Here is a 27,639-nt window from a genome sequence, read left to right on the forward strand (position 1 = left end):
GAGGCAGCTTTTACGTGAGGTACGGAGGAGACAGAATGTATGGATCGAGCGAATACTTAGCGGGGAGGGGATGTTGAAAAAGGTGTTAGAGGGTAGAATGTTAGGGAAACGAGGGAGGGGAAGGAAAAGAATAGGATTTTTAGATAGATTGAAAGGGAGTAGGCCTTACAGTGAATTGAACAAGGTAGTGCTGGATGGAAAGGGAGGCTCCCAGATCACTTCTTTAGTACTCCATGGAAACCTACCTTAATCGGTAGAATACTGTAATAAATAACTCCAATGATGCGATTCCCAACACTTATTTCATCACTCGTCTTTTTGTTGCTTATTTACTATATTTTAATTATTCTTCAGAGTATATTAATGTATTTATATTATAATTACTAAATATCAATGTGACCGTGAATATTTCTAAGTAAGCGGCTCTCTAAAATATTTCTCGGGTTCCTGTACCAATTTTAATGTGTGACGCACGTGATTAAATATGCTTTTAGCCTGTCTTGCAAGTCTAGTGTTAGGTGAGATTGACTCTCTCCTTTCACTTTAGGGGGACCGTGACCCTAGGGCTTACTGAACTACGCTCGGCCCATGAGATGAACCCAATCCAATCATCCAGATAGGACCATTCCAACGTGAACACTGGGAGAGTGACTGGTAACGACGGAAGGCGTAAAGATTAATAGACACTCCCGTAGAAGTGATGGCTTCCCACGCTAGCCTCTCGTTTCCAGTCATTCCTTTACATTCCCATTCCCAAAGCGAATGGGTCTTCTCATTTCGGCCTAATCCAACTCAACGAGCCGCATTACCCTATAAAGGGTTCATCACCCAAGTGGATTTCAAGACTTGATCCATAACGAATACAACTATCCATCAAGCTTCCTAATCCTCAATCACCAGCTCCATTACGTGAATGGTGTATCAACAGCAAGTTCGTACGCAATAAATATGAGTCAGTAGATCCGTGAGAATTTTTACGGTGGGCGGTGAAATTTGAGAGAAATTTTGACATGACTGCAAAACAAATTGTTTATGACGACGACAAGAATGTTGGAAACCGGACTAGGTAGAGTTGTCTGAATTTATAAAGGGGTAATTAATTCTGGCCGTATGATTACAGACGAAGAGGTTAATTATATGAATTACTTAGGCGTTAGTAATTTTTTCTTGAATTCTCAAGTATTTATCTGCAATATTTCTTTCGTCATCAACAGGTGAACGCTACATGGGAGCTTACAACGTTCTTGTGCGATATTTTATATCGTAATGGTTATCACTATTCGACTTCTACGGTATTTAATTCGGTGGATCTTAAATCTTTGGCTAATTTTTTTTATAGTTTCTTCAACTGAGTCGTCTACGTCTGTAATCAGTGAAATAAAATAAATTATTGTACTAACACACGATTTCAATGAAATTTTCTCTGTTCCGATGTTGGTTCTATGTTTCATTCAACGTTGTTATTATATTTTTGCCTAAATAAGTTTTAAAAGTGCACTTCGGGAGGTGGTTATCTTCAGAAAAAGTTTTTATTTTGGAGGAGAGAGATTTAGAAATGAGGATGGTTCGATTGTTCAATTGGCAATAGAACTCGTAGTGAAATCGGTAGCATGAGATTCAAGGTCTAGTTGTAAGATATAAATTTTTCATCCCCATGCGTCATATTGTGCTATTTCATCTGATAGTATCGAAGAATTTGATTTAAGTTGAATGCAGCAGGCTACATTACTTTGATGTTAATACTTTTTTCATGTTTTCATAAATATTAATCTGAAATATCTCTTTCTTCACTTACAGGTAAACGGTACATGGGGACTACCAACGTTCGTGTGCGATTTTTATATCGCAATGGATGTCACATGTTCGACGTCTTCGATCTTCAATTTGGTGGCCATCAGTATCGATAGGTGAGTATGGAAGCCTTTTTCTGCTATTTATTGGTAGACGCATGCTCTATTAAATGAACTTCGGCATCAGAAATAAACGGTAGGTAAGCATAATTGGTTGCTTAAAATGCCTTTCCAGATGCCAGCTCACAAATAATTTTTTTTATTAATATAATTTATTTTATTTATATTGCAGATTGTGTTATAGATTTCAACGAATACATCGTTTTATTGTTTCACATGACATTGACGTCCTTATAGTAATATTTTTGTGAGGGTCTTCATTGATCAAAACAGAAAACTACATTATTTAATTAAGGTATATAGAAATTATATAATTCTTTACTTATTCTAGGTGGTTTTAAAATTTTCATGAGGAATATGACTTGAGCAGTTAGTCTTTGTTAACGCTAAAGTAGCCAGCATCAAATTAAATGGTAAATTTTGTGGAATATACGTTCTTATGTTTATATTGGTACAACGGAATAAATGAAATGATATAGATGAAATTTAGAGCGAGTGTTTTTATGTTTTAAATATTTACAAATGTTAACATTTTATTTCGTGTCAATTGCACAATTTTGTCTGCTCTTTTCATGAATTCAATTTCCATTTGACACTTTTCATTCATGTCATACAATTCGTCGAAATCAAATTGAGAGAATTTGAACCTAGATAGAATTTTTAAATGTTACTAATAAAAGATTGAAACGTATTCTATATATTCTAATCGTATCTATTAATAATAAATTGCTCTCCCTTCGAGTATTATCTGTTGTTAACGATGTATGTACAGTTTGCCGAAGATTTGTATGTATCCTCTTACGCCATGTAACGATTTATGTTGAGCATCTTACCACTGCGGTTCTCTCGTTCTTTTGTCGTTTTTTCTTCAAATACAGGTTATTATCGAGAAAAGAACGATCTTTATTTGATGGAAACTTATATAGACTTTGTGGTTTGGCGATTTCTTAATTTGATCGACAAGGAAAGTTTTTTTTGTGCAATTAGGGAGTACAAGGTAAAGGGTAGGCATTAATTTATTTCTGGAAAACTTAGAGATAGATAGTAATTGTTTTATTTGCCTGAAGAAATCTATTTGTATGATAGATTTTTACATAGTAGAAAATCATTCTGCAAACATGGATTGGAATCAATTATTTTTTCGTCATATTCTCGGTCATTTTCATGTAGTATGTGAAACTGTGTACAGAGAGCCTAAATTAAAGCAGGCTTCCATAGAATTTAGCATAGACTTTTTTAACTTGGATTTAATCATAAGCGTGATTCATCCACTAATATAGGTCAGCTTTACCCTTTCACGAACTTGTGACATATCTGGTTCAAATACGTTCGGTGCTCCGTTATTCTCCGTAATGAAGATTTTTGTCAGAATAAAATTACGGATAAATATTTTCCAATACCGTGTTACTCTTGGGCTTTGACTAACTTTTCGAAATGCAGATATTCTGGGGTCATGCGATTAAAATCACGTCAAAGGGGATACGCCAGGCTTAGCATTTTTTCATGCGACGCTAAACACGGACGTAGTCATTTCATTTTTACATGTCAAGCTCTGCAGAACGTGTACCTACTGTTTGATTTCATATATCTGCTTTCAGTAATGGCAATACCAAAAACTTTGATTAGTGTTCGTAAAATTTTAATACATCTCGTAAAATATTTATGACAATAGACATTTTATTTTGTATTTTTACTTTGAATAAGATGTGGATTTAATTAATTCAGTCTATAAGGAAGAGATCTAGCGGACTAACGCCAATATTAATATATTCGCCATTGGTCTGAATGGTAGAGCTAGAAGCTGAATTTCTTGTCATTTTTTGAGTTTTGAGTGGAGAATTGAAATATTCCTTTTGAAACAGTCTTTAATTTCGAACCTGATTTTTAAAGCTTTTCTGAGTTTATCTTCGCCGCGCCCGAAGTAACTGCATATGAGTCCTGGGAAACCTAAGCCGCCTCATGGCTGTCCAAAACTCTTTTCTGCAAGTGTGAAAGGCCCATTCATTTAATCCCACATTCAAACTGTTCGACGTGGTCGAATTTGAAACGACGTAATACCTCCTCTTTCTTCCGCCTACATTCAAATCTCTCCTGAATCTTCCCCATATCTCTACATTATCTGAATGCCCAGTTCTTCTAGAGCTCTAATCCCTTGGAGACGAACAGGGTCGACTTTTCATAATTTCAGAGAGACTTTACCATTGCGGTGCGGCCCTAAAATAAAAAATAATGGACGGGAAGCAGTTATTTTTTTCAAATTACCTTCTTTGTAGGGCTTAGAAAGAGACCAGTGCCGTAGGAATGGTCAGACAGAGTGAAAAATAAGAGATTGAAACAAAGAGAAAAGAAAAAATGTAGGGTTTACGGTGATCATTCATTTGCTAGTATTTCCATTTGTCTGTGCATCATTAAGAACTGGTAGGAAAAAAGAGACATTTGTGCCAAAAAATTAAATTCCTGTAAAATTTTCTATTTATCCATCTCCTCTTATGGAGATACGTTTGATTAACTGGTGATGCTGATGTGTAATTTCTTATAGCAAAGCTTGGTTCCGGAGAATCAACTAATCAATATGTGTTAGAAAAAGATAAATGTTCTTGACTTTGAGAACTTATGAGTGAAACCGTAGTTAAACTATCCTACTCTAGCTATAACTATAGTCTAACCTAACCTTTGAGCTGTCCTCACCTTAGGTGCCGCTACATAAAAGTTTCAAAACTTTTACAATATTTTGTTTATTGGTACAAAGTATGCTCTAATGTTGATGCATTCTCTTTTGGTAAAAATTACCAACAGTGAAGTATGTATTCAATTTTTTCATAAATATTTTATCTGGAAAATGTTACCACACACTCAAAACTGTTGGTATTTTATGGTTTCGAGGTCATAAGGGCCTGTCACTTACTGATTAGAAAAATAGGGGTACAAACCATTTATAGGGTTTACTCTAGCCATTTTTAAGTCAGTTTGACTCATAGATTGAATTTTTCTTTCAAAAAAATATTTTCAAACATTAGAAAATAAGGTCAAATTATACACCCGTAACATCAAAACCGGGGTCGACTGGTAAGTTATTTTTATGGTTAACTGCCCCTTATTATTCCAACATGGGAAAATTCTTCTCCATCTCTCTTAAATCTTCGGTTCTGATATTTACAAACCGTACCTTTGATCTTGCCTTTTCATCGTTTTCATGATATTCCTCGTTATGTATGCAAGCCTCTTATAACAAATTTGCTCTTTGAAAGTCCGTTTCCATCCTATTTGCGAATACAAAGCTAATATTTCAATCCCTTCATCATGAATAAAAGCAATGATTCTCAGCTCTAGGATGCGTAGCCACGTAAATCAAATTTGTTATTTTCTTTTGATGAACATTCATGTGAATCCTTTCCTCGTCCCAAATAATCGTGGGCGCGGCTTTTGAATTTTTCCATGGTCTTTCGCCAAGACGGGTGAAGATGGACGTGGCGGAAAAGATGCGATTTCATGTATTACAGCGGAGAAATGAATGATTCCGTGAATGGAGGAACTAGGGAGAAAAGCGATTTGGAATCGGTAAGAGGATTGGTGGAGACGAGGCAATAAAGGATTGCTCGGAAAACAAAAGAAGTAAAAGACGCGAAACTCTCATGCGTATACGTGTCGTGTCCAAACTACTTTTTTTTGTGGAAGGGCTAACGTTTTATGATGGTTCTTTACTCAAAAGCCCTCTCTTCCTCAGTGATTTAGATTTACTGCCCCAAAAACGGGTTCCTTAATCTTTCATCGCATTGGTTTCCATTTAATTTCCGCATGAATTAATCTTAAGAAGGCTTTGGGTTTTGGTCTCTGAAACAAAGAGCCGCTTGATAGGGACATGCGTGGGTTTTGATACAGGAGCTGGGAAAAGGTAGAGGCGCGGCGTTTGTATCATCTTTTGATGGGACGGAATCCTAAAATAAGGCGATTACTTGATATAGCGCTTTAGACTCTTTCCTTTGTTATAGAAAGCTGCGCATGCTCTTCCAAATATCTTTAGTTCCTACCTTAATAAAACTATTTCTGCTTTGGAAGATAAGTTTATAATTTCTGCCTATGAAAGCTAATCGTAATCTTTATTTTAATCATATTGTTGCTTTTTTCATTTTCCTTGGAATAAACAGAGGATGCAGCTGTGCCTTCCTTTAGTAATACATCATACTTTGTGGTTACACTAGTGGTTAATAAGGTGAATGATTTACCATTTAGCATTTACAAAAATATATACACACCTATTATGCGATCTTTTAATGATGTAAGTTCGTCATTCAAACGAGCTTTAAATATTATTTGTTTAAATTAGTTTCTATTATTAAAATGTTTCTTATTTAGGAAATTAAGCTATGAGTGAGATCATTGGTTTTAAATTAAATGTCATTAATGCTATAAATAAATATTTCTTCGCAGATAATTATAAAATCGTACCTGACTTCGGATACGGCATTTTTTAAATATATATAGTTCTATGTAGATGAAGACGTCGAAAAAAACAATTTACCATTTAAAATTCAACCGCATCACGATTGATAAAATCTATTGGAATCAAAATTATATTTTTTTCAAGGCAAAAAGAGTGGAATATGTTTTTGCTTAAAACCTTTCTCCTTTCGATATTGTTGAGAAATAAAATCTCAGGGTTATATTTATGATTGATGGAATGGAATACGTCATCGGCAGAGGTTTTTTTTTCTTGACGACGATATTTGCAAGGAATGAGTAGCCACCCAAAAAATTGCCATCGATCGCACAGTATCTATCTCTAAGGGCATCAACGTCTCCTCTTCAGAGAAGCAAAAAAGCGACGTTTCGATTGCTGAAACGAAGTCAGATTAGTCCGTATGGAGGATCTCTCGGGAGTGAAGGGACTGGCCAAGGAAAAAGATAAACTCTGCCAAAGTTTCTCGGTCACTGAGTCTGAAAGGAGCGATTTCTGAAATAAGCCGACGATTACGGTTGCGAAGGCGTTCGAGTGGAGAATGTGTCGAAAAAAGAAATCTAGAGAAAGCAGAGAGGAAAGGGAGGAGAGATTCCCTGGTGCGCCGAAGTGGCTACAGAGGGGGACACTTGACGTTTATAAGGCGCAAGAGAGAGTGAATCTCTTTTTACCAAATCTATTTCCGGTGGATCAATTGAAGAAAATAAATTCATGAAATCTGTCGTCTTTTCCCGTATTTATGAGGTAAGCAATGAAATACATTGAAGTGTATTGCTCAGCGTTGTTGCCCAGAAGTTGAATAATGAGAACGTTCAGTAACAACGTTCAGATGATGTCACCACGCGACGAAACCGGTTGTCCAAAATTATAAATATATGCTTAAGTTGGAAAAAATTTCTTTTCAAAACCCGCAATAAATGATAAGTAGAAGAATATTCAAATTACTACGTTATCGATAAAATATTAAGCTTGTTAATTTTTATGCATCGCACATGCAATCCACGTTTTTCCTAAAATTTGGTAAGTAGTTAAGGCTATGAACTAACCTTGCCTTTAAATTTTTCTTCTTTATTCAATTATGAAATAAGTGCCCTCCCCAAGCTCTGTGCGTTGGGATGGCTGATTATGAAAAATTTTAAGATTAGAAAAGCTTATGTAATTTTTAACTCCATTACTTTGATGTTATTAAAATAAAATTCTATAAGACCTTACGTTAAGGAAACATCTGCTTTATAAACCATTTCCTTGAGTTGTGTAATGGTCATGCTTCATAGTCATGCTTTCCGTCATATTTTTTTCGATGCGATGCGCTTAAGAATGTCATTAAATGGTCATAGGCGCTTTGCTCATCCTAGAAGGAACACGACGGTTGGATATCAAAGCAAATATGTGAACTTGGAGCCGGAAGGATTCATTGCTAGATGAGGATTTACCGAGGGACAGCTGTGCCGGGGAATGGGCTAGTTTGCAGCGACGGATTAAGGGGTTGTGAGGGCGGAAGTGTAAGGGAGCCTCTATAATTTCCCCCAACCCTCACATTTGAGGTGTGGCAGGCGTTGCTAGGACACCGGCCGTTGACCTGTAAGAGAATAATGAATGATTTTGGTGAGCATTTTGGCTTGAGACTGCGATAGTAAAACCTGCCATTTATTAAGGTCTTTAATCGTCTTATTGAAAAACGAATCAATTTTATATCCCTATCCGCTCATAAATTTCATCCATTACCGTTTCGGTGAACTGGAAATATATTCCTGGTTTATTATGCATTTTCCCTATAACTCTAAAAGATGCCTGTTCTTAATTGATGAAGAAATCTAAGCCTAGCATGAAGCCTCCTGGTCTCTAGTGGCTCCCAGCCTAATCCAAATAAAAGCTGTGCGTCGCCGTCTGTTTGCTCATAGCCGTTTATGGCGAATACTTCGTATTTTTGCCACGCATTCTGACTTTCTTTGCCGCACACTCCTATATGTATTGGACGTAGTCAATACTAGCGGAAAGTTGCACTTTTTCGTCAGCGGGCCTTCCCAAAACAGGCTTGACTAATCTTTGCTTCTTTCGGAATCTATGGCGTCTAACGTATCCTGGGAAATTTGAAAAATGGGTATTGAAGAGGCGGTTTTCGTATGCGCTATTTACCAGTTCATTGAAGGATGTTCATCCGTCAAAATTTCGATATTATAAAGCAGAGGCATTATATAGGAATAGTTTTCCGACATGGAACACGCCTTAGGTTTTAAGTTGAATTGAACTAAAAATGCGCCTTGACACACTTTTTTGAACTTTCCCGAGCGTCCCATGTCAATTTGTTTACCATCGAGTTACTGCCAATGCACGATTTGGTTGTGAGGAATGGGGTCGTTTGTTCAGACCCAAAATCTCAATTTATTTTAAGAATTCGGGAGATTGAAGGAAAAAATAAGTGGCGATGAAAATAATTTTCTCGATTCAGCCGCTTTCTCATGCCTTTCGAAGGAAAAAATGAGAAACCGCTCGCCTTTTACGAATAGGTGGTGTCTTTGAACTTTGGTTCAACTTGTTATAACAGACCCGTTCCTTGACGAATGGCCTATTAGAGCATTAAAGGCTAAGATTCAAGCAAAATGGATTCATCAGTCCGAGGAGTAGCGGATATAAGACAATAATAGAATTTATAATTAAGTATTATTGTTCGTTTAGATTTGTGGAAGCATTTTTGCTACATATTATTTGCCTTTTTCTTGTAAAAAATCTCAGTTAGTAATGTAATTCTATTGATTCTGGAAGCCACAAGTTTAATTTGAACTGCAACTTTTCACATCCGAGGTTATTATTAACGAGATGCTTTATTTAAATGCTAATGAGGTAACGTCTTCAATTCTTTGGACACATAAGAAATTGTAGATTTGGAAATTATGTTTTGCTTCAATAGCCTCGCTACAAAGTTGCCTCCAGCATCCTTTATATTTACCCATCTTAATCTAATTAAAATATAATCAAAAGTAGACAGCTTATTACCTTTGAGTACAAAAGGGCAGTAAATCTTCATATATTTTCTATAAAATGTAAAATAATGGCTTTTTACTAATCGTAAAATTGAAGAAATACTTAGTCATATCAAGTAAAATAATTATAATTCTTTATTTAGTCAAAAATATAAGTTTAGTTAATTTTGGAACGTGTCCTTTTTTCCACTATTTATGAACCAATTCCTGTAAAATTATTATGCGTATAATGATGGTAAATATAGGTCCATTTTTTAGGTTACACAATCCTCCTTACATTTTGTGTGTCTTTGTTTTTAATTAATATGAAGTAATAAATGTTATTAAGTCTTATAATTACCACAAAAGTTGCACGTGTATATATTTTCACTGTGGGGTTTATTCCTGAGGCAGAGATACACCCGAAACTGCCGCCCTACCCTCTCGTGGCCACTTGGCGTACCTTCCGTCTACAGAAGCGTGGCGTGCGCACTCCCGCTTGTAGTTTCTCCTCCCACCTCGCACTCCTCTGCACACGTCCGAACCCCATTCCAGCCCTCTCGCAATTACTCCTCCATTGCGCTTGCATCCAAATCCCTTTTCAGCTCGCTTGGCTGGGTGAGTTTTAACCCGCTAACCGCGCGATACAGATTTACATACTCTTTCGTATAAGTGCACCTTCTTGACCTTCGTGGAGCTGTTTACCCAGACCTGTGCAATGTAAAACCTTCCGTAACCCCTAGTTCACGGGAGAATTGGGATAATGTGCGTTTTTAAAGTACTTGTGGATAGCTTTTACAGATTTTGCAGCAGTAGTAATAGTTCGTGCTTGGAAAAATCTAGACACTACTTCATGTGGTCACGTAACATTGCTAGAGTGCCTATAAAAATAAAATAAAAAATGTTTAAAAAAATCACGGTTGTTAAAAAAACGATATAAAATTATTAGGGTTAGCCAACTGCTTTCATCCATATTTATTTCCAAGTGTTAAACAAGTGTGTTTTCAGTGCTTGCCTCAGTTTTGATTTGTGACGTTAAAGGCGTCCATTCCTCCCTGGTGCTCTGAAAAGTGCGAAAGCCTCTATCAGAAACGTTTAATAATTAAAAAATAATATTATTGGTGCATATTCATCTCTACACTGTATTTGTTTGTTCTGCTACATGCATATGCATATTAAGGAGTTTTTGTGGCTCGATTTCAACTAATACGAATAATTAAATTTAATGAAAAATTTGGTCAATGAGAATTTGGTACATTGGTTTGAAAAAAGTGACTGTGAGCCGAATTGGCCAAATTACGTATGAATCAAATGAAAAAAAAGTGGCTTGTATATTAGTAGAATGGAGCAAGATTAAGGAAGATCAAAAATATCCAAATGAACTACCGAGGGGGAATTGACAGATACGAAAAGGAAGAAATTACCAATAGAGAATTCCTTAGAGAACAGACCGCTGCGCGGGAGAGAGATCAAAATCGCGGGACAAGCAGTGTATGGGAAGGGGAAGGAGATTCCTGACAATAGGAGGGGAATAAAATTCCTTAGATGAAAGAATAGGCAAGGTATGCGGTTCCAGAACCTGGATAGATACGGAAGAGAGATGCTGAATAGATTCATGGCTGTGATATATGCCTTTGAGCATCAGTCGTAGAGGAGGAATGTGACACCGAGGAAGATAGATCTGGTGGACGCATATTTGGTGAAGAGATCTATAGAGCATTTCTTTATGCAGAATAATGAATGCTGTGCGGGTAAATAAAATACTCACTCTATTTTTTAGAGCTGTAGAAAAGGAAAGAATTCAAACTCGGACGCAGTGTCTGCAATGGAATGTTACCAAAGTGAAGTCCTCTTCATTCTAGGGCTAAACAAAAATAAATCAAAAATGCCATGCATGCTTTGCTGCATACCGATGTTTTTTCAACTCTTAAGACAAAAACTCGTAAGAGTAGCATCTCTTAAAAAAATCAAATTAAGGACGTGAATAAAAATATAACACACCGTCTTAACCTTTTTGGGTTTCACTTAATTAAATTAATTAATATCCATAGTTTTTTTAATTTCAAGATATGCATTCTTACGAGCATAAAATATGCATCAATAGTGTTCTTGTCTGTGCGTAGGAAGAGGCAGATTGTTAAACCAAGTCCTGGTGAGAGTGAAGTACAACTGGACTGATTGGCTGATGTTGATTTTATGTCTTCACGAAATGGGACTTAATTCCTCCATAAGTGAATGTAAAATATGCTTTAGAATTTCATTAAGACAGCCTTTTTGGGTCAACTAGGGGATAATTTATAATTCTCGATTAATTCAATGAAGTAAATATTTTCCTTATTCCTGTTCAAAGTGCCAAAGGAAACTTGAAATCAATCAATAATTATTTGGCAATTGCAAAAAGTAGACAATGGAGAGAAATTGGAACATTTCATGTCTATTTCATATGTTAGGTTTCCGATTTAAAATGGAATCTAAGTGTCATGAGTTATCCATTAGTGTCAAACTGTTGTAAACCCTTGTATTCAGTGTATAATATTTTCAATAATTAAGGTAAAAATAAGTATCACATTTACATACTTTTAGTAAAGTTGGCAATAACTTGCGCATTAGAAAGTATTTTTAATTTTTGGTCTAATATAAATTACCCCTGCTCTTATGACTAATTATCTCTATTTTTTCTATGACTGAAATACCTTCTACGATACTTTCCGTGTGCCGCTATGATATCACAATGATGCCAATAACGGCTCCAATTCACTTAACTTCGACGGCAGAGAAACCAAAAGGCTCTATTTTGGACGATTTTTAATTCATCCCCAGTCGTTCAGTCAAAGAGAGTTTATTTTTTTTCTGTTTGCCTCAAGTCAACGATCCAACGTGACGCTTCCAGCATTCCGATTTTATTTCTATCCACGGGGAGTATTTCGTGGACCACCACTCCTCTCAAAAAGGAGATCGGAGAGATGTTTGATACCTTTGGGCATTCATTAACGTTTTTCTGTTGAGACGCACTCTCGCGTCAAGGACTGTTGCTACACGTTATTGGGAGTGGAACGGAAAGAGAGTTTCGATTCTGACCTTGAGAGAAGCGTGGTACAAAATGAAAGGCCATATCTCCGTCCTTCTTTTTCCGCGTAGATTTCCAGGCCTTACCATTGCATCCTGCCCGGTCCACGTGCTCCCTTCACTCATGGCAAACTTTTCCAACCTCCCTCTGGCCCCTTTATTTTTATTTTTTTCATGTTTATCGATGAGTGACGGGGGAAACCTTGTACGGACGTTTCGGACCCTCTCTGCCGTCTCTCCGCTGAAATTTTAACGCCGTCACTCAGAGAGGAATGTCGGAAGGTACCTCCGCGTTTAATTTCGTGTATTTTTAATCGCCGGAGTTAATTAGAACTTGCTGGGTAGCTCATGTTCGCATTTTTTGCTACTGATTATATATTTTCGTATGCCATCTTCTTTATGCGTATTACGATGGAAATGGTAGCAGAGATCGGTTGCGCATTCAGTAGGACTTTGGCGTATCGAGAGTTGGGTCTTAAAAGTCCAGATTCTCTTAGTGACTTAAAATCAGAATTTGTTTGTAGTATAAACTATTTAACTTAAATATTATCAACTGTGCCGAGGTAATGGCCAGCCGTCGTAGATTAAATGAAAGAAGGAATCTAGATATTGGGAGGTGTGAGTGTGGAGGCCGAGTGGCCCGTGGTGAATTGATGTTCAGTTTCTTAACTGTTTCATTGTTGCAATCAAAAATGTCTATTACCCCCATTAATGTGATGTAATGGAGTAGAAGTTAACGAATTGCTGTTTACGATTACGTCTTTGGTAATTTATTCTTGTAATCGATGCATTTTTGAAAGAAGTAATTATTACTTATAATCTACTCCAAAGCTCGTGCGAGTGATCGTTGCATTTTTGTAATGAAAAGGAAAAATTTTAATTCTGTGCGCGCAGATCAAAAGGCGGTTCCAGCTACATACTCTAGTTATCCTCACCCGCAGTTGTAAAATTTTAGTTGAATGTTTAATTATTAATTTAATTATTATTATTAAATTCAATGGCATTTAATAATTATTAAAATCCTGGATTCAATGTACTTTGACAATGCTAAGTACTCCCTCTTCAAGAAAATATTGACTGCGATTGCATCATGTCTTCGAGCAAACTTAAATCTATTTTTATTCTTAATGGTAATCCTACTTCTTTAAAGAGTTATATTAATTGTAATTCATTTCAAAGTTGACAGAATAATTTTTATGGAGCCCGGTTACATATCTACAATGAGTTCCTTTCCGTTTAATGATGATCCCTGCTACATTGATTGTGTTTTGAAGTCTTAAAATCAATTCCCTCTCTCAAATATATTAATTATTCATGTTATTTAATAGAGTTTTTCAATAGGTGCAAAGTTTTATTAGTGAAATTATCATAATATAAAAACTCTGCAGATAAATATTCCCAAAACCTGTTTCAGTTGTTGCGCTGTTTTATTTTGTTCCAACGCTACTGCAAAATAATGTCATCGTTAGTTGAATTATTTGATATTTAATGAATTTGTAAATGTTTAAATATAAAAGTTCGTGTATTTTACTTTTCTAGCTATGTAAATCAAAATATTATATATTTCGGAAATAGTACCAATTATGTGGTATCTTTTATTAGTTGACGCTAGGCTATGATTTTTTTAGATAAAGTTATCCTAGAGGAACTTTAGGGCAGTTGTATTATTCCCATTCAAGTATTATTTTCGTACTCGTAAATCATGTCGCAATTTTAAGCAGAAATCTCAGAGTTTCTTTTCGTGTATCCTATGAGAATTAGCCATTCTGAGAAACTCAAGTGACTGAAATAATTCCTCTGGACAGATAGTCATCCTCACACAGCCGCCTTTTCACTTCTTAGTCTCCCTCCTCCACTTAACCCCCCTTGTCAAACCTTTTTTTTACTTTCCCTTTTGATTCATCAAGATCTCCTTTCCTCTCGTGCTCTTTTACTCTATTGTTTCTTAATAGGGACGGCTTAACGAGGAGAGGAAAAAGATAATGTTTTTTGGCGGTAAAGTGGACGCCACGAATTACAAGCGAATTCCACGAAGAAGGGCTTTCACGGAAAGGTGGCAATTTTTTTTTCACTCATTCGTTCCTAAATATTTTTGAATTACGGTGAAGATCTCCATTTAAAAAAAAAGCTAAAATGCCGTTGCGGGAGCAAAAGAGTGTCTGCACTGAAAGACAGATTTAAAAATACTCAGATTCAGATTCACTGAGTTCGGAGTTCTGGAAAAAAATGGCTGCTTAACAGGGGAAAGTCGGTTTGATGCCATTATACATCCAGATAAAAAATATTTATTCGAGCATAAATGCGGCTTTCTCATATCCCTTTTTTTTAATAATGCGACACATCTAAAATACCGTGGATACGATTTAATATTGATGAAAAATTTCTCGGGATTACCACCGAGTGTAGTATTGGGTTAATTCTCCCGGTGGGAATCCCGAGAAATATTTCATCAATCTATACGCCGGGAAAACCTAAAATTTTACGTACGATTTTATATTCCTTATTATTTCTCCATATGACCAAGCTATGCAGTCTGTATCCATCCCGTTTTTGTTTATCTTTCATATTGACAGGTTTGTTTTACGCCACAAAATTATCCCTTTGCCTCAGTGGAATTACAAATATGACGAAGAAAAATAACTATCCGTCTTTCTCTCTCTGAGGTTAATTTACATAACTTTCCATATTCGTAGAATTTTTTATGCACTCCTGAAGATATTGCACCATTTGAAAAATAAGCCTGAAAGTATTTCAAGGCAAATTTTTAAAAAAGTAATTATAAATTTTGGCAAAAGTGAAACATTCCAGCGTCAATAAAATTAATAACTATATTAATTAAAATCTCCCAAATATAAAAGAAGGTGGCATTGTAGTGCAAATATTAGCTTTTCTCCGCCAAATTATAGAGTTTGTTAATTTTTCAAATACCATGTATGTCTTTTTTAAATACGTTTTACCGAATTACTCATCATTGAATCAAAATTTCGAAAACTTGTAAAGTAAAGTAATGAGTATGGAAGTCTAAAAGCACTTCATAAAATAGTTACTTGTTACACATTCAATCGAAATCATGCAGTTTTATATACATGGAGGAAACGCTCTGTAAAAAAATCACTTGACTTCACTAGGATTCTAAAGACTCTATAATACCGGACATGCATGCTGCCAGTCATGTCAACAGACAAGTAATATTACTTCTGAAATTGCTACGTGAGTACGTACTTTTAACTTACCTGACATATAATGTAGAGTTTGGTCTCGAATCTTGGTCGTATCAAATGATGTTTTCGCAGAAAATGTCAACCCTTCATTTTAATATTCATACATAGCTGTCCAGGCGTAATCTGGTGGAATAATAACTTATTGTAAACAGTACTTACTGGCAATTTTTGGCAAACTTTTTAAAAAACACGACGTTACTTTAAATAATACTTTACTTTTAAAAAACACACGTTAAAAACACGACCGGTTTAAATACATCTTGTATTATCGCCAGTTGTCGATAATACGATGATCCAAAGTGTATTGAAACCTGTCGTTCGAACGGAATGTTTGTGTGAAATTGCCAGTATATTTTCATTTACATTATTTTATATAATATTAAATGTACAAAATTTTTATTTGTGTATACATGTATTCTTACGAAATATCACGATAAAAAGTCATCCTGACCAACAGTATAAATATCGTTCCGTGACCTTTAGTTTGTTGTCTTAGCGCGCGTGTCTCTTCGCACGGTTGTGTACCGTTTCGTGGCAAAGAGTCTCATTTTACTTGTAAACATGACCCGAGACGACTTAACTCGGACAAGAGAGCGGAAACAGTCAAGTCGGCGAATAGCCAAGGACTCCCTACGCTTTGTGCACGGCCGAAAATCTCAAAGCGGGTCTTCTCCGGACAAATTCCATTACGCGCCGCGTTCTCTCGCAACGCGGCCAGTGTCGCGTCTTCTCCCGCTGCTGTTTGCGCACGGGAGTCGGTTGCGGCGACGGCGTCCACTCCGCCCTTTAATAGGGTCGACAAGAAGCGTTCCCTCGAGGCACCAAGGCGTCTCAGATCTTCCGCCTCTCCTTTTCGTTAAGGCTGCGGCCACCGGTGGCGCGAGGGTCGAATGAATACGCGGGTCCGGCCCTGAAATTGAATGCAGAAAACCAAACATTGTCATAGGCATGAACGCAGAGTGAGTATGAACAGTCATGTGGACACAGGGCTCCATGCTCTGCTGCAATAATGAACGAAATAACGTCAGCGTTTTGTAAAGGGCTCTTTTCAAGGCAGAGAAGTTGAACAAGGCAAACATAATTGTTTGATACCTTCTCTGCCTCACCGCAAGTGAATTTCTTCCGTAAATAATAATTCCCACTATTACCTCTATTCGGTGTATTATTTGTTATAACCGCATACCATTTTGTTACAAGGCTGTGCGCGATGAGGATGTATTGTGATAAAGAATAAAAAATTTGCGCGATAACCTGAGAATTTTGTCCCAACAGAGGTACGACAAACTAAACCTTATCGTCTTGTTGATTTTCAAATAACCCTCAAACTGGTGCTATTGCATTCAAAAGGAGTAATACTAGATCATTGGTAATTAGTTACGTTATAACTTAACCTGCAATGCGTAGTAGTAATATGATGTAGGGGTTCGTCGGCAATAGGGTCATTTGCACATGTACCTGCAAGTTCAGTCGTTAATTCGATATGAAGTTTGAAATTCACGCATATTTTTAATTTTATTTCAAATAATGGGAATATACCAGTTTCCACGAAGTGGAATCTCCAGCGTTTGTTTTTTTTTCATTTTTTTAGTCCTCGAGGTCGTAAGTGTGCTTATTTTGATGATCAGACGTTTCAATATATTTTAAGCATTAAACCTGTGTCACAAAATTTCTTTGTTATACAATCTACGATAGCGAACGTGTAGCAATGTACTAAATCAGTCAAAAGAAGTATATCTTAAGATAGGCTGCAAATTATCTTGTCTACATACTCTCATCATAAATATTTCATTTATTACTAGTTTTACGATTGTTGATTTACATTTGCACCCTCAAATTTACCAGGTAAAGTATGACAGTAGATTTTGACTTGTCTCAATAGAATGGAAACGTAATAGAAGAATGAAGACAGTGAATTTGCAAAAGGTGATCTTGAAAGATTAAACCTTAGTATAAATGATAATGTAGGTAAGTACAGTCATTTGAGAAACTCGCGTAAAAATGTTCTATTGCTTAATTGTATAAAATTGTAATTTTGATTTTTTTTTTGTTTTAAATTTTAATATGCCGATAAAAAATAGGGAAACTTCAGATTCTGCAAGATAAAATGCCCTTTGGCCGCATGAAGCCGAGATCGAATGGTGGATTTGATCAAATAGCCGACCGTTTTAGAACTGTAAACCTGCGGTCTGGCAGAGAGAGGAAAAAAAAACAGAAAAACTTTCCCACTGAGCCGTTTATTTTTAATCACTGCGTACTACCGAACTACTGACGTGGGCTTATATGAAAGGGCTGGGGGCAGACATTGGGTGGAGGAATGTTGGCTATCGGTTGAGGGATAAGTCGGGTAGGGATTTATTTCCATGGCAGCTGTTGAGGTGAAATTATGCCGACCGATTTTTCCCTGGTGAGTCCCCATCGTGGTGGTGAGCGTCCATCCAACCCGCACGTGTAACCAGGAGCAGAACAGTCGCTTGAGATTAATTTTCCTGGACGGTCAAAATATATGTTTTTTCCACATTTTCTCCTTGTGCGCATATGAATTTGCCTCTATCACTATTTGATTGGTTTTTACCTGTATTTCCTTGCCTTCATCTATGAAAAGTATTGATGGGTAACAGCTAACTTGACAGAATATCCAACTTTTTCAAATGTGATAGAGTTTCATATCGAATTTTTCCATTAAATACTTAAAAATAATTATAGCGAAGTTTACCTACATTGAGGTGCATTGGTCGGATATTTTGTGTGTGATGGACAATAAAGGGAATATCCAGTGCTGTTTTAGTTAATGATGACAGACGACTTTTTCTGGATGTGAATCCGGCGAATAACATGCTATGAACAAATTAGGCCTATGAAGCCGGTGAATACCTGAAACATTAGGTAGAGATCATAACATCACTAATGATATAGCTAGTATTACGATATAATAATGGTGATGATCCATGGAAGATTCAATAAGTTCGTGCAGTACTAGTACAGTGCGGGGATAAAACTTATTGCGTTGGTCAAAATTTGTTGTTACCTATAAATAGGGCCATAGGTTGGTAAATATATGTCATATAAATTTATTTATAGAATGCATAAGATCTGATGAAGTTGAAGCTGAGAATTTGGACCAATACAAAAATAGTCTTTACCTATTTACTGTATTTTAAGGGGAATAACTGTTGGTGAGAAAAAAATCGTTTTCAATCTGGCCTTTAAGCCTCTTTGGAAGACAAAGCAAGATGTGATCGTAAAAAGTATATGAAAATTCTATTGTGTGTAGATTAGTCTACTCTTCTGTCTATCTATGACGAATTTCATTTTAATTATGCTTAATCATGTAGGGAAGCACCATGAAACTAACTAGTAAAGGGTTGTAACGCTCTTTCTGGTGGAGCACCGATTTGTCATATCATCAGTAATTCTATTTTTCTGATTGACTAAGATTCAGAGGTTATTCTGCTGTAGAGAATGAAGTCGACGATACCAGCCTTAAATTTTGACGAGAGAATTGTTTGAGATGCTAAAAAATTATTGAAAACCAATAGCGGTCCAAAAAAAAGTGCGAAGACAAATAAACGGGAATGACATCATCGCATCAGGCGCCCAGTTGAAATTTTGCGAATGTTTTTCACATTAAATTATTTTCTGCTTTTGAGTTTTTATCGATTGAAATTGACAATGAAGTTTTTCTTATTTTTCTTTCATTTTAAACTAGGGTATACTCTTCAAAATTCTTCCATTCTTCTTCTTATAATTCAATATTTTCATAGTTTCAAAAATCAACTGAATAGGATTGGCAATGCGGATTGGCAAATACTTGTTCATTTCCGTGTGCTCTATGACAAATTTTCAGATGTTGACTAAAGCCTAAATACAAAGCCTAAATTTTAGGTGGTTACTCATCTCGTTGCTATGGTAGCGAATTGGTGAAAAGTATTGAATTGGATGGAAAGCTCATGGAATGTTGATAGAAAATTTTCATGCGGAAAAATTCATTTACCTTGAAAGGTATTCGGATACGCCGAATTCGCTTCAAATGCTCCTCCATAGAAACTACTTTGCTGGTGTCGTAGGTGTAAACGTTCGCATCTGGCTGGTACGCACTTATTTCCTTAGATTTTATTGGAGTTTGGAATAGGTTACATTGCTGCACGTTGGTATAATAATGTTTATTCCACCTTTTCAAATTTCAAAAAGTATATATGCAATAAAATAAATAGTACAGTAGAATATAGGTTCCCCGTAAGTTAAGCACCTGAATTGGGGTAACCATTATATATTTCCTTTAAGCAGCGGCTGGCGATGATTTATGAACATTTACTTTTAATCCAATGGCAAAAAAGAAATTTGGGTATTCAAATACATAATGTGTGCTGTAAAAGAGTGGAATAAAGAAAAGAAAATTTTAGAATCATAAATTACAGCAATGCAAGTACAAAATAAATATTTGGTGATATTTTTTAAATGGCTTTACAGGGAGACATGTTTGAATTCAAATTGTTTTGAACGGAGATATGAAACTTTCTCTCAAAAAATATTATCATTAGTAACAGGCATGAATTAAATCTGGTGATATACCATGTGCAAGGTAATACCATTGATTTCCTTCCCTCACTATTTGTATCCCTTCGTTCCCTTTCGTCATTTCTTGTCAATACATTTTCTGTCTGCTCCCAGCAATCCTACATCCTCATCCACTATGACCTTGGTTCAGGCCTTCCACTCAAATCAGGGAAGCCTCTAGCTAAATCCAATCTAACCTTAATAAAGACGCTGTCTAATCAACTTCCCTTCCTCCTTTTCAACCAGGCGTTTATTCGCCCGCCTCCACTCCCACCCTCTCGGCCGCTCCGCTCAACCTTGTTGGCCTCGCATCTTCGCTCCCGCTTCCGACCAATAATCTCATTTCTCGCTTCATTGTCCTCATAGCCTGTTCCTCCTCCTCATCCCTCCTAACACACTTGCCAGAATTTTCTTTTGTGATGAAAATTTTATTATACGACCTTGTAGTTCAGGATTCCGCCACGTATACTTTACGTAAGGGGACATTCATAGAGGAGGCACAATTCCATCCCATTGAAGGCTCATTTCTGTTGCCACTTAGGTCATTTCTTGTCAAGAAATCATTAATCGTTTTTCAAAAATGTCCGCGGCGCGGTGATGAGTGCAATGCGATCCATTATTTTGCAGTATAATGTTTGTAATTGCCAGTAATAGCATTGAAAACTTATGAATTTGATGGATAACATCATCTTGTGTGTAAATTTTGGTTGACTCACCTATTTATGCCTTATTTCCCCGTGAAACTCGGTCAATTTGTCGTCAGCGACGCGAGTGGCGACATTCGCAAACTCACATAAAGGCACGGTGGACGGCAACACATTTAGAGCCCATATTGAGGATCCTCTCCTGTAAAATTCGTGACTTTACCCCTGAGGATCTGAACTTACGATGCTTTATTATTACAAGTTCTTTAAGTTCGGTTTACATTACTTTTAGGGTCGTTCAAGATGCGGGAGTCGAGAGCCGAGTGGGCTGACGAAGTGCTAGACAAGGAGGATGAGGAGAGGAAGCTTCTATAAGACCAAAGCAATATTTTTGTTTTGGAAATTTTCCAAAACAAAAATATGTGTGCGGTAAACGGCCAATTCTTACCCCTCCCACTGCTCTCCTTAACCGTCATGTTTCCTCGAATCCATGCTAAATGCGACATCCTAAATTTAATGCTAAACACGTCAGCCTATTGACCTTGAGAAAGCCATATCCTTGTTATTTCCACCTCTCGCCTTCAAACGACCTGTCTTAACCCCTCTCCACCTTCCAGAACGGTATAAATAAGCTCGAAAATTGTGTACATTCCCCTTTGAAAATGATATGGTGCACATTGTCGGACCATTAAAAAATTTGTGAAACATGCAATTTGTTTCTGTGATCATGTTTCCTTCTATATGAGGTACGGAGTTTATTGGTGGTTTGAATAGAACGGGCTCTGAGCGGAGACGGAATGTTAAAAACAGTTTTATTCATTGAAGTAAGAATGTCAGTTAAGCGAGGCAGGGTAGGGAGAGAAGAGGATTTTTAGATAGAATTAAAGGGAGTAGGACATACTTTGAACTGAAGAGGGAAGTCCGAGTCAGAAGTGTGGACAGGCCAGGGTAATCTACAAAATGCTCCAAACCAGCCTTGACCGGTAGAATAATTAAATTATTATTATTCTGGCGACGAGCATATTTTACTGTGTTCGTACGGCCAATATTTAGGTTGTCCTGCACTCTGAAAAAAAGGGAGGACCGGCAATCAAATTATTTCGCTGAAAACATCAGAGAAACCTCAGAGAAATGTAACGTTCTCTATGGAATTTTCTTTTTTGTGCCGATATATAAAAAAGCAGCTACAGAATCGCTGCACATTTTTCGAATTGTTTCTACGTCAAAATGTGGTTGCGTTGTCGCATTCTGTCTTCAGGAATTCACCGAAAGTAGTTACAATGTTTCCTGTATAAGTACTTACTTTAGTTTTATTTACGGACATAGTCTGTGAATCGGTGTGTGAAAAACGAGATGCTTCCAACCAATAATCTCATTTCTCGCCTCATTGTCCTTTCGGTCCTCCTCAACCCATTGTTGTCGGAAATGTCTACGTAATTTAAATTTTTGCTACGTAGTGTTGTAGTCAAGGATGCCGCCACCACTGCTTTCCCCCATAGAATCCGGTTTTGCTATATTGATTCAATACATATGTACTTTATAAATACTGTTTAGATCACTTGATTACTCCATTGCTGACGAGAAGAATCGCTTTGGTGCTCCTGGTGGTCGTTATTGGAACTGACGAGTCAAAGAGGCGGAACTGGAACGAAGCTGACGTCGGAAGCAAATGATGTTAGCCCACCGGACGCCTCCCGTAGTACGACTTACGGTTGCTTTCTTCTTAATAAAATAAACAACGGCAAGGTTTACTTCTTTCGCCTTCCGACGGATGTAAATCTGAAGAAAAGTAGAAAAAAAATTTAAGGAATAAAGGAAGCCGTTTTTTAAATAAATTTTAACTTTTATAATATTTTGTTTTTTAACTTAAAAAGTGCCAAGAGTACATCCTAGGGCCCTATTTATTTTTTATTCGCAAAAAAACATTGCAGACCTGGGCTTAGTAAGAATGGTACGACCGTAGATGAATTGGGAGGCGTTTACTGGCAATTGTTGGTTATTTCCTCGGTTAGAGGGCACTATGAGTGAGACATTGGAGAAATCTTGATTCGATAGATATTCCCTTAATTTACTAGTTTGAGTGTACAAATAAAAGTTAAATATTACGAGGTACTTAATTTTTAAGGCATTTTCAGCGTCTGATACATATTTTTATTTCATTTTCAAACGCTTCATTGAAGAGACTATCGCATTAATTTAGGAACAGGGTTAGAGAATGCCCTTGAGCATAGTCATGACTAATGTAACTTAATATTAACCGCTTTGTCAAATGTAAACAACGTGAATAAAGATGCCAATAGAATGTGAATAAAGAAAAAGTACAAGCTCAAGTAACAAGTCAAACCGCACACCTTTCACGCGGTGAAAATTTTTAAAAATGCAAATTATCCCCCATGAAGAGATGAAAAGACATTTTCTTCCTCTTCCACAGCAGCGTAAAAACTACAGAATACTGTTTCAAACAATGAAAGGACAGAGCAAAAGGCTGCGTAACCTGAAAACTAGTACTAAATCATGTATCCAAATTTATATTCCTCTCTTTGTCGCGTTATACCATTTTCTGGGGTCTTTCTCATGAATTTCTATCGGCGTCACCACAGGTCGGTGTCTATCATTTAAGGTTACGGTGATGGAGTGGCGTGGTTTGACCACCGCAGTATTATCATTGACGTTTTTCTGGGAGGAAAAGAAGAACTACAGCATAAAATCTAAAAGAATGGCCACTGATCCTGGAAAAACTAAACATTCGTGAATTATTAATAAAATTTCATAAGCGAGGAACGCGCGTGTAGTATTCGTGAACTTCTGGTTTACGTTCAGAATTTTTATACTACTCATTCTCAGGTATAGGTACTTCTTTTATAGTTGATAAAAGATGCAAATACTTGGATGCATGGAATCACGTCATGAACAAGGGAAAAAGGCGGTACATTTCTATTTTCAGCCGTTGAGTTCAATTTAATATTACTCTTGAGAATCCCCCAGCTGCGGGAGCAAAAATAATCGTGCCAACCAGCCCTAATGGATTAAAACCTTGCATGTCGTCAATATTTCCCTATTACTTATGTGAAATCGTTGCCCAATGTTTTTGGGCCCACTTATCCCTAAAATAGAGTCATCTTCCTATGATATACTATTATGCGATTGCTTAAATGATCTTCTGATTTTATCTCTTTAAAACGCCACACAAAAATTCTCCCCCAATAACATTTATTAATCACAAGCAATTGCTTTGACAACTCAACCCATTGCTTTGTTTGATCGCTTTTCGCTTATTTATGAAACTTTATTGGTCCAATTATGAAAATCCTTGGCTCACACAGAACTTACAATAAAATAGTGACAATGATATTTAGCCAGTTTTATATTTCAGCCTTGAAAATCTTTACTCCTGTTTGAATTTTATTTGTGCAGTTATTTTAATTTCGCGGATACCCTGATAAAATACACACTTTATTTCACCATTCATAGCATTGTTAAAATTTCGGTAACTTCGATATTTTCATCTTAAAGCCATCGCAACAGTATTAAAATTTGGATAATTATTTTACTGTAGCCCTGATGAACTCTTCTTTCTCATTTCTCATTTACCTACTTCCTTTTCAATGTGATTATGAATGAATTTTGACGGAAATATGCGATTATTTAAGTGTTAATATTTTTTCGATCAACCTAGTGTCTTATGGTATGATTATCTTCTTTTCTGAGGAAACGGTGACTTTTCGAATTAAGTATGTATGGCATCGGCTGCACTACCTACCGTTCTGTGTACTGCGACCTCCTTGAAACCTGATAGCATTATACGAGTCATTGTCCTTCGGTAACGATCTAGGATCCTGGAATTTTTCGATGATATCTACACCCCTGCGAGTAAAATGCCGCTGTGGGTGGCCGGAACTTGACTAAAGATCAAAGATACCCCTAATCCCTCTGCTTGGTCAAATCATTGGATTCCAAGGAAGGCTCTCCTCGTCTACAATCTAGGGCCATATAGGAATGATCTTAGATTTTCCCGGCGTATTAGTTGCAGAAAAGTTTTTCGGGTTTTCCACCGGTTGATGTCGTCCATGTCTCCCGACGTTTCGATCCGCGACTTGCTGATCATCCTCAGGGGATCTTCCGAATCCTTCCTATCATAGGTACCATTATTCCTATATCATTAAGTACCTAGTAATACCTTAGGGTCATATATTAAGGTCCTTCCCTCATATTTCTTATGATTGTTCGTATTTTACTGCCCATACTTGAATCTTACATTACTCTACGCCAATCCTAATTTAAAATATCAAAAAGCAATTTTAGTTGTGCACGTGAGGGAATTCCACCATGGTGGCCAACTTTGAAGGAAATGCAGCATTTCAACGTTTAAAAGTTTTTACAAACTTCATACATGATACACCTTGAGGCTACAAAACGTTAACGGTGTGTATTGCATTAGCATGCGGCTCCTCCATGACTCTGCAATTCAAAACAAATGCTTTTCACAAGTGTCGTCAAGATATATTTTGCCTTCCATTATCATATCCTTCGCAATAAGAAGTAAAAAGAATGTTAAATATGATGCACAGTGATCATTAATTCACTGCTACTCTAGTAACACTTTTGTTTATAAGACCTTTCAGTTTCTAGGTAATGGGATACTTACGAAGTGTGTCACATATGAAGCTAAGGTCAGCTTATATTTCCGTCGTAATAAAATAGTTCCTCGATTCCGTTTATTTTAATAAATATAATATATTTTCCATTGTATTGGACTTATTATTTTCATATTAGTCATTGAGTTGTTGGGGAATACGTTTTGGAATATCACGGCATACTTGGATGAAAGGCGTTCAGAGAGATGTGTCAGATCCGTCACCTTTTTTCATTTATTAATGATCTCTTATAATTTTTTCAACCCTTGAGCAATGAATTCGTTTTTAGTTGGTGTTCCTATTGCTAATGATGTCTTCTTATGAAATTTAATTCATATCTAGTGATCTATGGCGAGTTAAATATGTGCTAATTTATCGTGAATTAGTATAATTTGCTTGCTTGAATGCTTGGTATTCCGACTTTGTATTTCCGTATATGCATGAAAGTTTGTAAAATTAAGATAGCGTTTTAATCGTTTCGTAGAAAACGTTATGTTTACAATGATGGATGTGCAATGAATCGACGATATTTGATCGTAGAATGCTGTTGCGCAATGCGCAATGCACAATGAGCATTGGTACCGTATCATGTTCAGTCAATAGCTACGTTGAAATCTTGCTCGGTTGCCATGGTTCGTATCTTTGAAGACTAGAAATGCGAGAAAGTATCCTTTAGAATGATTGGCAATGCATATGCCATGAATTCCTGTGCGGCTAAGGGTTCAATCGCCAATTGTATCTACGGTTGAACGATAGAGGGGTATCATCTCGTAACGTGCACGATATGGCGTAATGTTGCTACCTAAATTCCGTTTTCATTTTCACGAAAAATTCTTGATCCACGTGTACGGTTGCTCTCTAAATAGAACTAAACTATAAAATTGTCTTATAATCCGTAATTTATTAGATTTATGAGCATTTATCATATTTATATACGTATACGTATAATCTTGAGAAAAAATAAATCTCTACTGTCATAAATCCACATTATCCCATATTAAAATTGCTTACTATTTTGGCTCAAGATTTGTTTACAGAATTGTTTTATTAGAAAATAATAGGATTAGGAAGCGGGTGCAAGTAAAATGCTAATAGGCAGGGTTTTATGGAGCTTTAAAACCTATTTAGTGGCAAAAAAAACTGGCAACGCTACTGTACAATCCGAAGCTTTTTAATATGCCGAGGTTTTCGAAGCTTTTTAAATTTCTTAAGTTTAATATTTCCGAAGTTTTAATATGCCTCGCTTTCGGAAAGTGAAGAATATTTTTTTTACTCTCTTCGACACGAGAAAAAAATGAACTGCAGCTATCTTGGCTGAGTGAGTCATTGCAAGCAGGAAATGTAGCTGCAATGAGATAAGATCATGGTAAGCGAGGAAGTGGAGCATCGCATGTCGCAGCGGAGAGATTCTATCAATCCAGAGAAAGTGAAGAGAGGCCAAGTTGCATCAGTGAAAACCACTCGGGGCTGTAAGGCATTCGACGAGATCTGGGAGATGTTATTCTGTGGAGGAGATGCGGTTTTTTTTTTTAAGGGACACCACCCTTGATATCGCTGGCAAAGAGATGTTCGCGAAGGATTATTTTCGTCGTTACCGAGTTGGTGACGTGGGAAAAGTAGGAGCACGTCATAGGTCACGTCATCAGGAACTTTTTAAGCGAGGTCGACCAGTTGCAATCACCACGTCGTATCTTTCTGCCGAGCTTTACCGCTATCCTCTCACTGGTATACACTTTTCACCCATATCCTCCGTTTTAAACCCAGACCCTCCATCCGAAGGGAATTTTTTTCTGAAGTGGCTAATTTGTGAAAGAAGGCCACTTCGTTGCCGTGGTCGCTGGAGCTGCAAAGAGGGTGAGTCGTTCCCACGATATGCCACGTCCCTGAGCGTGGTAATTAGCATTCCGGGAATAAAAATCTCTGGAAATAGCCAAGCCCGGAAGTGGCAGTTTTAGATCCTAGCATTTTAGTGCCCGCAAAAAAATAAAAACGCTTACCCGTTGAACGTTGTGCTAGACGTGATGAGGAGGAGTAATTGGGGTGAATCAAAAGAATTGCGAGTCCTTGCTTAGATGAAATTCCGTGTTCAAACCGCCGCCATGGAGCGAAAAGATTTAAAAGCGGGTAGTTACAAAATGATAGATGGAATGTTGACCTTGCAGGAACGCCTTCTATGTTGAACTGTCGTGCTATG

The 27,639-nt window shown here is 36.8% G+C and overlaps 1 protein-coding gene across 1 annotated transcript in view; it reads left to right on the top strand.

The window, feature by feature from the left end:
- Positions 1-1,791: 1,791 nt before the first annotated feature.
- Positions 1,792-27,639, top strand: part of LOC124153231 (dopamine D2-like receptor) — a gene marked incomplete at its 5' end in the record, with an annotated part of 144,842 nt that continues 118,994 nt past the window's right edge. The window contains one exon of the mRNA XM_046526329.1: positions 1,792-1,907. Coding sequence (XP_046382285.1) covers positions 1,792-1,907 — 116 coding nt within the window. The remainder of the gene's footprint in view (positions 1,908-27,639) is intronic.

This window comes from Ischnura elegans, chromosome 2, assembly GCF_921293095.1.
Source record: "Ischnura elegans chromosome 2, ioIscEleg1.1, whole genome shotgun sequence".
Lineage (NCBI taxonomy): Eukaryota > Metazoa > Arthropoda > Insecta > Odonata > Coenagrionidae > Ischnura > Ischnura elegans.